Source organism: Barbus barbus, assembly GCF_936440315.1.
Source record: "Barbus barbus genome assembly, chromosome: 34".
In the NCBI taxonomy this organism is placed as follows: domain Eukaryota; kingdom Metazoa; phylum Chordata; class Actinopteri; order Cypriniformes; family Cyprinidae; genus Barbus; species Barbus barbus.
Window position 1 is genome coordinate 16,809,989 of NC_136762.1, and position 17,006 is coordinate 16,826,994.

A 17,006-nucleotide genomic window follows, 5' to 3' on the forward strand; every position below is an offset into this window, starting at 1 on the left:
TTAACAAGTGTTCTCTAATTTTGATCAGTTTTTTTTTTCAAATATATAATTTAAGTTATATATATATATATATATATATATATACACTGTGCTTCAGAATACAATTAATTTATGAAATGTGCTTAAAAATCTGCCCTTCTGAACTTCTGTTATGATCACTTCAAATAGTACTGATAGTAGTAGTACTATTGTAGGTTGTTCTCTAATTTTTATGTCCGCTTTAGTTACTGTCAAAGTTTATGGGATTTATGTTATTTAGTTGGGATCATTATGGGGTATCCATAAGAATGCACAGAAGTGCATGAGTCCAATCACTGTTTTTTATAAAGGTTCAAGATAGCTGACATTCTCTATGATTATGTGTGGATTTACAAGTGTGTGTGGGGAAATAAACTTACTTTAAAAGTTACACACACTCATCTATGGATTGAATACAAGCCCTTCAACGCGTTAAAGTGGAACTTGATAAATTGCATCAAACTTTGGTAGTGGGACTAAGTTACAGCTGCCAATAATTCCTAATCCACCAATAAAAATAGAAACCAGTAACAAAATTACTAAGCCTTTTCAACAGTTACAAACAGTTACAGTTACAGTGTGTACATATAGTTACAAATAATCTGATTGTTTGTAATTTAATTCATTCATTAATTTATTATGGTTGAACATTTTGAGGGATAATTTGTGTATTCTTTTCTTGATCAAATGGTTTGCTTAAATGTTTTGCATTTCTTAATATTTCAGAGATAGACGTTTCGTTTTTTATCACTGATCAATTTAATATCTAAAGACATGTGTAGTTTTATCATACTGAACCATGTGTATTCAGCATTTTATCATGGATGAGCAGAAGGTCAAATCTTCAGAGTAATATTGGGATTTTTTCATAAGAGCTAATCAGCTTTTAATCAGCTCTGTAACCTAACACCACTCAAAAAGAAGTACTGAAATTCTGTAGCACACTTGCTCTCCTCTGTCTGTTTAGAAATTCCTATAGATGAGACTTTTCAACATATTGTAATTACAACCCTTTTCCCAGAAGCTGTGAACTGTCAGGTAAGCTCCATGTATCCTATCAGTAACAGGTGGATATCTTTGGCCCTACAAAGGGTTGGTTCAGACAGTCAGGATAGGCCCCATGACTCCCTTGGTAAAACAACGGGTTCATTCTTTGCTCCACTGCTGACCTCATTGTCTCTTTGTGGAGTGAAAATCCAGAGTTGCATTCTGCTCAGTGGTCAGACAGCTGCTGGTGTACAGCATCTCTGCTGTGATGAGGGTGAGTGGATGAGAGAGAGAGTCCGAGCAGCTCCCACCAGGAAACCCCTGGATCCAAACAACCAAAACATGGTGAGTTACGTCCAGCATTTTCAAATAGAAACATTATCTTATAATATGCTTTTTTTATCAGTATGTGCTATATTGTGCAAGATTGAGACACTTTCTACATTATATTTTCAGTCTATTAGAGAATTGTATGCTAGAATGATTCTATGTGCAGGTGAGTCTTCCTAAAATGGGTTTTCAAACAAGAACCTGTTTGTGCTTGAATTGAAATAAGTATGATATATATTCTATTATTTACAGGATAATTTCAGATCTTTAGTGACAATGAATTAATTAAATTTAGTTTATTATTTGACTGTATATTAGGGAAAATTATCATGTACATATTTAAAAATATATAAATAATGGAAGTAGAATTTCTAAAACCATCTTATCACTTATCATTACATTGCTATTCTATTTTTATTTTTTTTTCTGGAACAGTGTTACCGGAAATTTTGATAGCAATAACCTAATATTACTACTGTGTGGAAGATCAGCAAAAGGGTAGTTTCAACAAAAATAAATGGAGACAAAAGATGTATTGCATTTTTTATCATGTTTGCTGTACAATTTTTGACAAAGTCAATATGTTCATTTGTATAAAAACAGTACAATTAGGAACATTATTTTAATTGCAAAAGTCAATATTGGTTCATTTACTGACATCAGTACAGTACACCAGGGCCCGTATTCATGAAAAATCTTAGTCCTAAGAGTTGAACAAAATTCTAAGAAAATTCTTAGAAATGTGGGTGTTTCCTCTTAAAATTAAAGAAAAGGTCCTAGTAAAGAAAAAAGTAATTCAAAAAGCATCTTAACCCTTAAAAGAGTCTTAAGGTCCAAAATCGTTAAGTGAAGTGACATACTGCCAAGTATGGTGACCCATACTCGGAATTTGTGCTCTGCATTTAACCCATCCAACGTGCACACACACAGCAGTGAACACACACACACACCGTGAACACACACCCGGAGCAGTGGGCAGCCATTTTTAGTTGGGGGTTCAGTGCCTTGCTCAAGGGCACCTCAGTCGTGGTATTAAGGGTGGAGAGAGCGCTGGACATTCACTCCCCCACCTACAATCCCTGCCGCCCCGAGACTCGAAACCCGCAAGCTTTGGATTACGAGTCCGACTCTCTAACCATTTGGCCACGACTTCCCCCCGTTAGGAGTACAGACGAGGACTTTTAAGAGGCTTGAGAGCTTCTTTAGCAGTGGAGAAAATGGACGAAACATGAAGAGGGAGAAGAAATGTGTTGCACACAATGGTTGACAGTGCTTGCAGCAGTGATGATTTGGGTCTGTCACAACCTTCTATAAGCAAAGTGATCACACAAACAACTACAGGACCTTATTGTGTCGCTGTTCATTTTGTATAAAATATGTTAAGTATGACAGCATGGTAAATAAAAAAATAAAGAATATACATATATAATGTATGTGTGTGTGTGTGTGTGTGAGAGAGAGAGAGAGAGAGAGAGAGAGAGAGAGAGAGAGAGAGAGAATCAGAATCAGAATCAGAATCAGAATCAGAATCAGAATCAGCTTTATTGGCCAGGACAGGACAAGACACAGATAATAGAAGAATAATATACAAATATACAAATAGGCAATGTACAAAACAGCAAAAACACAGTATATAATATAGACAGTTATGTGTGTACAGGTCTGATATATGCAAATTTGAAATTAAAAAATAAGTATGTGTGGTGAATAAAGAGAGAGAGCGAGAGAGAGAGAGAGAGAGAGTACAGTAAAACCGAAAAAATGACGCCTGTAATTTCAAAGTGAAGGCTTATAATATACCCTACTCTTAAAAGCGCTCTTTTATTTCCTTCTTGGACAACCAACCAATCACAGTCTTCAAAAGACTGTGTCAGAGCTAGCAACGGGGTCAACCCTGCCTCCTCACTAAGATAAATGTTTTTGTCTTTTCCTCACTCAGAGTTGCTCTCAGATTGGTCCAGAATAAAAGAGACATTATTGTCCCAATAGGAAAATTTGTCTTGGACTTAAGGTGCATTTACATTTACAATAACAATAAAACGGTAAGTAAAAGAAATACAACAGTAGTCAAGTCACCTTTATTTATATAGCGCTTTTAACAATACAGATTGTGTCAAAGCACTTAACAGAATCAAATTGGAGGATAGAGTGTCAGTAATGTATAAAAAATAAGATTAAACACTCAATTTTCAGTTAAGGCATTTCATTATTGAGTTCAGAGATGTTATTGTCTAGATCAGTTTAGTATAGTATCTGCGAAATCAAATTGACGATAATCACTAGAAATTAAGTGTCCCCTACTGAGCAAGCCAGAGGCGACAGCGGCAAGGAACCAAAACTCCCTCTGTGACAGAATGGAGAAAAAAAAAAACCTTGGGAGAAACCAGGCTCAGTTGGGGGGCCAGTTCTCCTCTGGCCAGGAGATAATTGTTTATTTATTGTTTACTTAATGTTTTAATAAAAAATTTAAATGTATAAATTTATTTATTTGTATTTTATATTGTTGCAATTTCTAACAATAATAGTATTATGTAGTTAGGTGTTTTATTATATTTTTTGTTATTTTCTTTTATTTTTAGTTTTATTGCATTTAAGTCAAGGTCTTCACTGGGGATATGTCCCCGGGACTCATCCAGGTGTCCCGGCCTCCGCCGACGATCAGGGAGGCATCATCTCCCGGCACCAATCCACCATCTGATCCGGACACGGACTGAGAAAGAATAAGAAAGAAACAGACAAATATTCGCATAGATGCCATTCTTCTTACGATGTAACGAGTACATTGTGTGTTATGGGGAGTGTTCCCGGTTCCGGTTGATCTAATTAATGCAGCCTAACAATCCTTTAATTGATTTGAATAATAGAAGCATATTAGTGTGTTATGTGTAAGCCAGGTTAAAGAAATGTGTCTTTAATCTAGATTTAAACTGACAGAGTGTTTCTGCCTCCCGAACAGTATTAGGTAGATTGTTCCAGAGTTTGGGTGCTAAATAGGAAAAGGATCTGCCACCTGCAGTCGATTTTGATATTCTAGGTATTATCAAACAGCCAGAGTTTTGAGAACGCAGCGGACGTGGAGGCCTATAATGTGATAAGAGCTCGCTCAGGTACTGAGGAGCTAAGCCATTCAGGGCTTTATAAGTAGTTAACAAGATTTTAAAATCTATACGATGTTTGATAGGGAGCCAATGCAGTGTTGACAGAACCGGGCTAATATGGTCGTACTTCCTGGTTCTAGTAAGAACTCTAGCTGCTGCATTTTGGACCAGCTGTAGTTTGTTGATCAAGCGTGCAGAACAACCACCCAATAAAGCATTGCAATAGTCTAACATTGAGGTCATAAACGCATGAATTAGCATTTCTGCATTTGACGTTGAGAGCATAGGTCGCAATTTAGATATGTTTTTGAGATGGAAAAACGCAGTTTTAAAGATGCTATATGGCTTTCAAATGAAGGATTGCTATCAAACAGCACACCTAGGTTCCTAACTGATGACGAAGAATCGACAGAGCAGCCGTCAAGTGTTAGATAGTGTTCTAGGTTATCACATGTGGGGTTTTTAGGTCAGATAATTAACACTTCTGTAAAGTAGTTCATAAAGTCATTAATGCTGTGCTCTTGGTGAATGCCAACACCTGTTGATGCTTTATTTTTCGTTAATTTAGCCACTATATTGAATAATTACTGGGTGTTATGTTTGTTTTCTTCTAGAAGAGACGAAAAGTAATCAGATCTAGCAGTTTTTAATGCTTTTCTGTAGGATAGGGTACTTTCCCGCCAAGCTATACGAAATACCTCTAGTTTTGTTTTCCTCCAGCTGCGCTCCATTTTCCGGGCTGCTCTCTTTAGGGTGCGAGTGTGCTCATTATACCACGGAGTATGACTGTTTTCTTTGATCTTCCTTATGCGTAAAGGAACAACTGTATCTAAAGGGCTAGAAAAGAGAGAGTCCATAGTTACTGTTACATCATCAAGTTGTTCTGAGCTATTGGATATGCTGAGGAATTGAGATAAATCAGGAAGATTACTTACAAAGCAGTCTTTTGTGGCAGAAGTGATGGTTCTACCATACTTGTAACAAGGAGTAGAATTTACAGTTTTAGCTATATGGAGTTTACACAAGACTAGATCATTGTCACGGTTCATGGACCCGTGTGTTCATTTTGGTGTCTGTCTAGTCTGTGTGGGAGCGTCTGTTGCCTAGTACCGCAGCTGGCAGCGTAATCAGAGTGCTCAGCTGCAGCTCATTTGCACTGCCTTTATCTAGCTGGCATTGCATGCGTGTGTTGTCGGCTCGTTAATCTCGTCTTGTTTTCTGTCAGCTCTCCTGTGTCTCCGTTCAGCCAGTTTGGAATATTCTCGCTCATCACTGGATTACCTGACGGTGTGGATCATCTTCGCGGCGGTTGTGAGAGTTCTGATTTCGGCTGGAGTCCCAACTACTGTCGTCTCTCTCTGTTACTAATAAACCTTTTGCTCTCGCACTTGGATCTGGTGGTTACTTATCCTGACAGATAATGATCTGAGATATCATCGCTTAGCTGTAGAATTTCAACACCAGTAACATCAATTCCATGTGACAGTATTAAATCTAGAGTATGATTTCGACAATGAGTAAGTCCTGAAACGTGTTGTCTAACCCCAATAGAGTTCAGAATGTCTATGAATGCTGATCCTAATGCATCTTTTTCATTATGGACATGGATATTAAAATCACCAACAATTAAGACTTTATATGCAGCCTGTACTAACTCAGATAGAAAATCAGCAAATTCTTTAATAAAGTCTGTATGGTGCCCTGATGGCCTGTATACAGTAGCCAGTACAAACATCACAGGGAATTTATCACTAACACGTGTTTCTCTAGATAATGTTATATGCAGCACCATAACTTAAAAGGAGTTATACTTAAAGCCTGCCCTCTGAGAAATACTGAGAATATTGCTATAAATTGTAGCAACACCTCCCCGTTACCTTTTGGACGTGGCTCATTTTTATAGCAGTAATCTGGGGGGGGGGGGGGGGACTCATTTAAAGTAATGTATTCATCTGGTTTTAGCCATGTTTATGTCAAACAGAGCAAATCTAGGTTATGATCATTGATCAAATCATTTACAAATAGTGCTTTTGTAGAAAGGGACCTGATATTCAATAAGCCAAGTTTTATAAATTGTTTCTCTGTATTGTAAATATTTTTTATTTGTTGAACATCAGTTAGATTGTTACTCTTAATTTGGTTTGGATGTTTTACAGTACACACACACACACACAAAACATTAAGATAATGTTCAATTATGTTTATTAAACTAAACATTTTAATTGAGGTAGGCATAAAATATTTTTTAAATGATTGAGCCTACACACTGGTACTCTATAACATCTTCCAGGGGGCATCAATTCATACTCTGTATGCAATATGTGCAATGGGTCAGCTAACATTTTATATGATTCCCTCACTACCGATTGTTCATATAACGACTCAAGGGACTGATATTCTCTTTTCCCAATAGTCTTCCCTATTGCAGTTTTTACCAAATGTGCACGGTTGGACTTTGCCTGACCTGTAAGGTTACCAAACCATGCCATGATGGAGTGCAATCTCCTTCTGAGCTGGGGTCAAAATAATCTCCCCAATAATTTTTTTTTTTTTTTGTATGTTTGCTTTTGTAAGGCAAACCCTGGCTTGTATATAGTTATTGTAGGCCAGGTATGTTGGCGTTGTTCTACAATAAATAAACAATCACAAAAAATAATTTTTGTATTTAAAAAAAGGTGGTTTAGATCACACCATTCTACAAACCTTGATATCTCTGAAAATTAGAAGGACAAGGCTACGTTTCCCAAAAGCATTGTAAGCCTAATTTGATCATAGAACCATTGTCACCAATGGAGCTACGATCAACTTAGGTTTATGATGCTTTTGGGAAACGCAGCCCAGATCAGAATGTTCATACAGAAGGCTCAGTACAGCAGTGTTGTCTGAGAATTTCACTATGAAGTTATTAGGTTTATTACAACTTGAACACTCGTAAGTATACAATGTGAACAGAATAGGACAAATTAGTTTGAAATACAATATGACACTGGGATTGAATTTATGAGTGGTTCTATTACAGAGTCTTAGCAGAGATGCTGTGGAAGTGATTGAGAATCCTGTGGTGGTCAGACAGTCTTTCCATGCAGAGCATCTGCAGGTGGACAGGATTGAGACGGGTCAGAATAATCCCACCTGGATCAGAGAGCTACAGATTCTCCATCCAGGCAAGTCTGTTATTAACACACACCTGAGGAGACATTGGTTCCTTTAAAAGCTTTTGCAAAGGTTGTTTAAAAAAAAAAAAAAAAAAAAATGTATTTAAATTTTTTTAAACAGTATTATATTTTATTACATTGTATTATATAATATATAGATTGTTTCAGGATTATTCTTATTACCTGATTATTCCGGTAATTTTTTGTTATTTCTGCGTAATACTCTTTACTCTTTGCATGTTGTCAATCTCATTGCTTTTTGTTTTGTTGTTTTAGATATTTGTAACAACTATTATTATTTAATACAGTGTCTGGCAAAGTGTCGACCCATATACTGGTGAGAGTGTTTGCAACTCTATTTGTACTCTGTCTGCTGGGAGGTGTTGTCATTGGAGTTTGGTTCATAGGTAAGAAGTTAAATTATTCAAAAGCTTTGGTGAAATTCGTGCACTTATAATGTAAAGACACAGTAGAAACCCCGAGCACTCAAATTAAATAATTCTGCATTTAATGTCTAAAATGTCTTTGTCCAGTGAAATTTCTCTTAAGGCCAAACTCGGCTCAGAGCCCTGTGAGTCTAGGAGACACAAAAGACACATCCTTCTGCAATGTAACCGAGGACACCTCTGTGACGGACCCCAGGAAAGGTATTTGTCCCTTTATTTGCACATTTTGCAAAAACAACAGAGACCCAGCAGGTAAACAGCACAGTGCACATTCATCCAAACTCACTGGCACTATAAACAAAGTGTCATAAACAATGACCAGTGAAAGCTGCACATAAACAAGAGATGCAAACTAAAGGGAGAGAAAGTAACAATTACGTGAAATAAAGTGGACTATGCAACTGGCATTGTAACTGATTAAAACCAAGCAACTCTATAAAATTAGTATATGTAGTTGAGTATATTTTTGACTAGTGTGACAATAGTTTAATTATTTTCAACGTAATGCCCCAATAGTGTAACTTTTACAGCAACTTTTCGAAGAAGTACTGCTGTGTTTAATGTCTGAGAAAATGGAATAATCAAACACACATCTAAACAGTCCTTTTTCTCATATTTAGCAATGGAAAGTCTGATTTATTCTATTGAATCATTCATCCTAAATTGCCCTCTCCTTTATATAAAAGTCTAATTAATCCTAGTGAATTGGTTTATCTTCAATGGTTTCCTTGGAAAGTTCTAGTAAAGGTGTTAATTTGTTAAAAATTCACCCAAACGTGTCTCCTGGATTGATTTGTTCCTGCAATTTCAACACATCAACAAATACTTTGATTTGTAATATATCCTGTTAAAATATTGTATTGTATTTAAATATTGTAACAGCAGCCCCATTCACTTTGCTACAGTATGTTGTTTTAGGAGTGATTTTGACTGAATGGGGCTCAGTGTTTTACAGGATCAGTGCTGAGAACTCTCTTCTGGAGATCCAGCTGGAGAAGCTACAGACGTGGCTGCCTGTATGCTACGAGAGGTGGAACTCTTCTCTGGGAACGCTTGTATGTCGACAGCTGGGCTATCTGAGGTTAGCATGCTGACAGCTGAATCACACACACACTTGCACCTTTCACTTGACTAACAGCGTTGCCTGTTTTCTGTAGGTCAACCATTCATAGAGTGACAGCAGTATTGAAATGTACTTTGAAATCATGTTCACTTTTAATTCGAAACATGACGTGTACAGCATACAGACATTTCAAGGAATATTAAAGGGGTAGTTCACTCACAAATTCTCAAAACATTCTGTCATCATTTACTACTCCTTCATGTAACTTCAAATGTGTATGACTTCTACTGTTGAGAATTTTTTGCAGCATCATGGAGCTGTTTCCAGCTTTTTTCCATAAAATGAATGTGTGAAGTGCTGTAAAAGGGGATGAAAAGCACAGTGTGAACGTGTCATAAAGTAGTGCATGATCTGACGGCTACAGTGAACAGTGGGAAATTCTGTTTGGAATGAAATGTTTTGTGAAATAATCTCTCCTTTCAGATTATCAAAGCACAAAGGGGTGAATCTGACTGATATTGGGCCAAACTACACAGACGGATTTGTCCAAATCACCTCAGACCACCAAAGCAATTTGGAGAGTTTATGGCATTTCAGGTAGTCAAGAAAAATACAAATCATGTCAATTGACATGAATTTCCAGAACAACAGCTGTCACACATTTTTTCCAGGGGAAGCTGTAGTACAGGAAAGGTGATAGCACTGAAATGTTTTGGTAAGTTAACATATAAGTCTGAAATGATACATACTATTCCATATACACTGTTATATCTGTTTTGTTTGTTTGTTCGTTTGTTTGTTTGTTTGCTTCATTGTAGAGTGCGGTACCAGAGCAAAGTTACCTAGGATTGTTGGAGGAGTGGAAGCCACTCTTGGCAGATGGCCCTGGCAAGTTAGTCTTTATTACAGTAACCGCCACATCTGTGGAGGATCCATCATCACCAACCAATGGATAGTTACAGCTGCTCACTGTGTCCACAAGTAAGATTTTACTTCTACAATAATTACGGCTTTGGTTATTTGAGTGAATCTCACCAGACTTGTCAGAAACCCCAAAATAAGAGACGGGTTACAATATTGGGATTAATTGTAGTTTAAAGGAATAGTTCACCCAAATAATGAAAATTTGCTGAAAATGTATACTTTTATGCTTTATACTTGTACCTTTAGGCCATCCAATAATTTAGCATTACATCACTTGTTCACCAATGGATCCTCTGAAATGAATGGGTGCCATCAGAATGAGAATCCAATCAGTTGATAAAAACATCACTATAATCCACAGGTAATCCACATGACTCCAGTCCAGTTAAAAAAGTACATCCCCTGTTGTCCTCTCACATCATAATCCACTGACAAATTTGTTTAGAACTGCTTTGGACTGTTTTCACTTGTAAATGCTGCTTGACTCTTTACATATTTCTCTCCTGATTCAGACAAAATTACTTTTTCATTGGAGAAAGCAATATTAGAGTGAAGTTAGTTAGTTAGTGAAGTTATACTGCCAAGTATGGTGACCCATACTCGGAATTCGTGCTCTGCATTTAACCCATCCAACGTGCACACACACAGCAGTGAACACACACACACCGTGAACACACACCCGGAGCAGTGGGCAGCCATTTATGCTGCGGTGCCCGGGGAGCAGTTGGGGGTTCGGTGCCTTGCTCAAGGGCACCTCAGTCGTGGTATTGAGGGTGGAGAGAGCGCTGGACATTCACTCCCCCCACCTACAATTCCTGCCGGCCTGTGACTCGAACTCGCAACCTTTGGAGTACGAGTCCGACTCTTTAACCATTAGGCCACGACTTCCCCCGAGGACTCGTATTATAGTCCGAATCAACAGTTGAAATAATTTTTAAAAACATCTTGATGGTTTTGAATTGATTTTTAAAAACACACAGCTTTTCACTTCACATGACATTAATTGATGAACTGGAGTCGAGTGAATTATTGGATTTTTGTGATGTTTTTATCCGCTGTTTGGACTCATTCTGATGGCACCCATTTACTGCAGGTAAATTTCTCCAAAATTGTTCCAATGAAGAAACAAGCTTATCTACAACTTGGATGGCCTAATGGTGAGTAATTGTCAGCAAATTTGCAGTTTTGGGTGAACTAATTCTTTAACCCTAAAAGGACATGTTTTTGTGAGACTCACCCACTGTAACTATGTAGTTGTTGACAATAGTGTTGGAATGTGGTGAAGTGAAAACAAAAGACATAGGATTAACCAGATGACAGGCACTGCAGCATAATACATAATGCCACCAAAGTTTCAGTTTCAAGTTGGGTTCTGCAAAGGAACCTATTTTAAGATAATTAAGCATGCATATAATCTGATTTGCTTACTTATTGAAGCTACAGGTTACCTCAAGTGTCCAGTTGGGTGGTTTATGCTGGTATTGTAACCAGCAATTCGGCTAAACTGGCTCAAAACCAAAGCTTAGCTGTGGAGAGGATCATTTACAACAAGAATTACAACCACAGGACTCATGACAATGATATCGCTTTGGTGAAATTAAGAACTTCTTTGAATTTCTCAGGTGACCAATATTCAGTAAATGTGTCACTGTGTGTGCCATGCATTTTAGAATATCTACTAGTTATTTCAAGTTTTAAATGTTCTTTACACACCCAGACACCATCAGACCTGTGTGTCTACCACAGTATGACCATGATCTACCAGGAGGAACCCAATGCTGGATCTCTGGTTGGGGATATACACAGCCAGATGATGGTACTGTTTTTCTACAAATGCATATTTAAATACATGTATATTAAAGTTATTTTATGATTTAGGAGTGTTAAAAGCTGTCATAAAACATCGTACTGTTTATAAATGTAAATTACCCATTCTTTTTTGAAGTGCATATACCAGAGGTTCTCAAAGAAGCACCAGTTCCTTTAATAAGCACAAAGAAATGCAATAGTTCTTGCATGTACAATGGAGAGATCACCCCTCGAATGCTCTGTGCAGGATATACAGAAGGAAAAGTAGATGCATGTCAGGTGAAGCCTCATTCTTCTCAATTATTATTATTTTTTTTAATATTCAGTGTGAAATTTGTATAATGCATTTGTGAGAAGATGAAGTAATGACTCTACATTTCTTAGGGGGACAGTGGGGGTCCTCTGGTTTGCCAGGGTGAGAATGTTTGGAGGCTTGTTGGTGTTGTTAGTTGGGGAACAGGCTGTGCTGAACCAAACCATCCGGGCGTTTATACCAAAGTGGCTAAGTTTTTAGAGTGGATATATGAGATTATAGAGGTATGTAAATGAAGAGACAGACAGACATCAATGACCCTTGAAATACAACTTAAGCTGTTAATTGATGCACTATGTGCTCATTCTCTGCTCTTATGTCTTGATTCCTGTCCTAGAGCTACTAAAGACTGATGTTTGATAGTAGAAGAGAAGAGAAGAATATCCTGACCATTTAATTTATTTTATCATATAAAGCCTCAACATTTACACAGAAAGGTAATTAGTTACATTTTGATGTCTGTACATTACGTTTAGCCTACTGTATGTTGTGTTACTTAAGAAAATTGTGGTTTTAAAATAAATGTTTAACATTTACAACAGAGGAAAAATGTGAGTTGTTATATTTTTATTCAAAAAATCCCACAGACACTCCATCCTAAAAAAATAAAACAAGTTTTAGTTGTGTCAGATTAGTTGGTGTCATTGAAAGCCATTTCAAGTGTATTTCATTGACGTGAATTTAGTTCTAAGAAAGCCGGTTTCATCAAGTCGTTCTGGCTCCTATTTAATCAACTGGAAAAGCTAGCATCCTTTCTATCGCATACACACTGTTACTTTTCTCAGCGTTGATAAGCCTGATCCAATCATAGTCGCTTGTGATTACGCGATACGATTTAATCAATTTTATACATTTTTAGAGAAGGCTAGGAATCATTGGATGAATCACCAAACAATTGTACGTTTATAAAGGTCTTCAGTACTCCTAAGACAAAACCCTTATTTCATTCGGAGGATCTAGTTTTCTGATGCCCCTTGCAGCCCTGAATGTTTACCGCGGTCAAACCAGCCGCGAATGAGATTATGGTGCGCGCGTATTACTTTGCTTACGGTAATTGCAGGACCAACACAGAGGGAACGCGCATTCAAAGCGCTTTTCATTCTAGACGCCCAGAATTGAGATGTAATGACATTTTTCGTTATTTTTTCTGTTTGTTTTATGTACATCTGCTTAATATTCGTGTTATTCATTGCTGTCTTTGTATCTGTATTAGGCCTACTATATTGTCTACTATATAACTGACTATTCAAGAAATGAATAGTCAGTTCTTATATGGGACGTCCCATACTATATGCACACCTCATATGAAACCATTTTACTGAAGCATTTTTGAGATATGGGACATTATTACATTTTGAGTACTATAAAGACCCCATTTCTAATAAGTACAAGAAACGAATGGTCAGTTCTTATATGGGACGTCCCATATATGCATACCTCATATGAAACCATTTTACTGCAGCATTTTTGAGATATGGGACATTATTACATTTTGAGGACTATAAAGACACCATTTCTAATAAGTACAATAAATTAATGGTCAGTTCTTATATGGGACATCCCATACTATATGTACACCTCATATGAAACCATTTTACTGCAGCGTTTTCAAGATATGGGACATTGTTCAACTTAGAGGGGGACAAAGAGCCCATTTCTAATAAGTACAAGAAATGAATGGTCAGTTCTCATATGGGATGTCCCATAGTATATGCACACCTCATATGAAACTATTTTACTGCAGCATTTTTGAGATATGGGACATTATTACATTTTGAAGAAAATAAAGACACCATTTATAATAAGTACAAGAAATGAATTTGTCAGTTCTTATATTGGACGTCCCGTACTATATGCATACCTCATATCAAACCATTTTACTGCAGCGTTTTCAAAATATGGGACATTATTCGATGTAGAGGGGTATAAAGAACCCATTTCTAATAAGTACAAGAAATGAATGGTCAGTTCTTATAGAGGACATCCCATACTATATGCACACCTCATATGAAACCATTTTACTGCAGCATTTTAAAGACATGGGACATTATTCGATTTAGATGGGTACAAATACCCTATTTCTAATAAGTACAAGAAATGAATGGTCAGTTCTTATAGAGGACATCTCATACTAAATGTACACCTCATATGAAACCATTTTACTGCAGCATTTTTGAGATATGGGACATTATTCGATTTAGAGGGGTACAAAGACACCATTTCTAATAAGTACAAGAAATGATTGGTCAGTTCTTATAGAGGACATCCCATACTATATGCACACCTCATATCAAACCATTTTACTGCAGCATTTTTGAGATATGGGACATTATTCGATTTAGAGGGGTACAAAGACACCATTTCTAATAAGTAGAAGAAATGAATGGTCAGTTCTTATAGAGGACATTCCATACTATATGCACACCTCATATCAAACCATTTTACTGCAGCATTTTCGAGATATGGGACATTATTCGATTTAGAGGGGTATACAGACACCATTTCTTATAAGTAGAAAAAAAACAATAGTCAAGTCTTTTACGAGACGTCCCATACTATATGCACACGTCATATTAATCCTTTTTACTACACCATTTTGAAGAAATGTTGCATTATTTAACTTCAGAGGACATCTAATAAGTTGAAGAAAAAAATGATCAGTTCATATACAAGACGTCCCATGCTATCTACATACCTCATATGAAACCTTTTTACTGCAGCATTTTACTGCAGAGTAATATGCTATTGTCTCATTTCAGGGTCCCGAAAACACCCCATTTCTAATAAGAAGAAATGGACAATCAGTTCTTATATTGGACATCCCATATTTTATGCACACCTCATATGAAAACAGCTTGCTGGAGGGTGGTACACTGCAGATACTGCACTGGGGACAGACCTTCACCCTCACCACCTGAGGAGACGCATACACACACACGCGGCCTGTTTACGTGTCCCTGTCTTCAAGCGCAAGTTCAATCCTTGAACATCTAGAGAGATGTAATATTACAACACTTTAGAGGGCTACAGAGATCTAATTTTTGGCTAAGTAGAAGTCATGAGTGGTCAGTTCTTATATGAAGCTATTTTGCTGAGACACTTTAGAGAAAGGTAACACTTTAGAATAGGGAACACTTGTTCACTATTAACTATGACTTTTCCCTCAATAAATTCCTAATTTGCTGCTTATTAATAGTTAGTAAGGTAGTTGTTAAATTTAGGTATTTTGTAGGATTAGGAATGTAGATTAAGGTATTGTAGAATAAGGCATTAATATGTGCTTAATTAATACTAATAAATGGCTAATATTCTAGTAATATGCATGCTAAAAAGCAGCAACTTAAGAGACCCTAAAATAAAGTGTTACCTAGAGAAATGTACCATTATATTTTACTTCAAAGTCTTATAGAGAGGTCTAATCTATGTGTAATCTACGTACAAAAACAGTTGATTCTTATAAGTCATTTCCCATCTTCTATACATACATCAGAGGAAAACATTTTACTGTATCATTTTTAAAGTGCATGCTATTATTCAATTATAGAATTATACAACTGTACATGTATGCTTTCTAATAAGCACAAAAAAATCAACAACCAAATCTTATAATGTACCTCCCATACTATCTGCACACTTTATATTAAATATATTTGGAGTTCAAAGTCAAGAAAATTCTCAGACATTGCACAATTTTTCCAGTATTGAAAACTAGAAATATTATTTCAAATAAGTAAAAAAAAGGCTATTTCTTCAAAAGTACCTCCTACTTTTTCAGCACACCAAATGAGAAGTCTGTGTACTGTGGCAGTTTGAAGTTGCATACATCCAAATTCAAAAAAGTTCTTAAAGACAGTACATTATTTCACCAATTTTGAGGCTTATAGAAACATCAATATAAATATGTAGATAAAAATAATGGCCTTTGCATGCAAGGTACCTCCTACTCTATCAACACAGCTAAAATGAAGTCACACACTGTCAGAACTGTCACACTAACCTCACACAGTTTCAGAACACTTAATATGGAGTCTTTGCTCTGTAGCAGTTTGGAACATGGATGGGTCATAGCGTATGCCCAGTCTTGCTTCTGGAGATCTCACTAAAGGTCAGCTCCAAACCTAATCTAATTAAGAGTCAGGAACAATAGTTACAGGCAGGCTTGTTGGAGCAGGACTGACACTGAACTCTATAGGAAGGTAGATCTCCTGAAAATGGATTGGGTACCCCTCATGTATTATGTGCCTTTTGAAAAATAGACAGTGGTTCTACTTCTTTGGTTAAATAGCATTTTGTTGTATTTGTTGTATTCAGATGCATGCTATTTCCAGTACACATAGCCCTCTAAACCAATAAAATGGTTTCATATGAGGTATGCATAGTGTGGGACGTCTCATATAAGAACTGACCAATCATTTCTTGTACTTATTAGAAATGGGGTCTTTATAGTCCTCAAAATGTAATAATTTCCCATATCTCAAAATTGCTGCAGTAAAATGGTTTCATATGTGGTGTGCATATAGATGTCCCATATGAGAACTGACCGTTCATTTCTTGTACTTATTAGAAATGGGGTCTTTGTACCCCTCTAAATGTAATAATGTCCCATATCTAAAACATGCTGCAGTAAAATAGTTTCATATGAGGTGTGCATATAGTATGGGATGTCCTCTATAAGAACTGACCATTCATTTCTTGTACTTATTAATGAGGTCTTTATACCCAGGGACGGATGAACGCACGGGCCTACCGGGCACTGGACCAGAGGGGGGCCCAGCTACTCCCAGGCCGCGATTTCCCCTTCAGATTTTGAATGCAGCTTCCAAAAGACAAAAAATAGCCGAATAATATTTTTTTATATTTAAT

At 36.8% G+C, this 17,006-nt stretch overlaps 1 protein-coding gene across 1 annotated transcript; it reads left to right on the top strand.

The window, feature by feature from the left end:
- Positions 1–1,065: 1,065 nt before the first annotated feature.
- Positions 1,066–12,489, top strand: LOC306853828 (transmembrane protease serine 5-like; the record flags this gene model as incomplete). Its single annotated transcript, XM_079391473.1, has 13 exons — positions 1,066–1,350; positions 7,453–7,597; positions 7,897–7,995; positions 8,122–8,235; positions 8,980–9,115; positions 9,581–9,694; positions 9,769–9,812; positions 9,916–10,078; positions 11,459–11,643; positions 11,739–11,837; positions 11,967–12,109; positions 12,215–12,367; positions 12,481–12,489. 13 exons carry the CDS (start codon positions 1,066–1,068, stop codon positions 12,487–12,489), a joined length of 1,689 nt encoding a protein of 562 aa, XP_079247599.1.
- Positions 12,490–17,006: the final 4,517 nt, after the last annotated feature.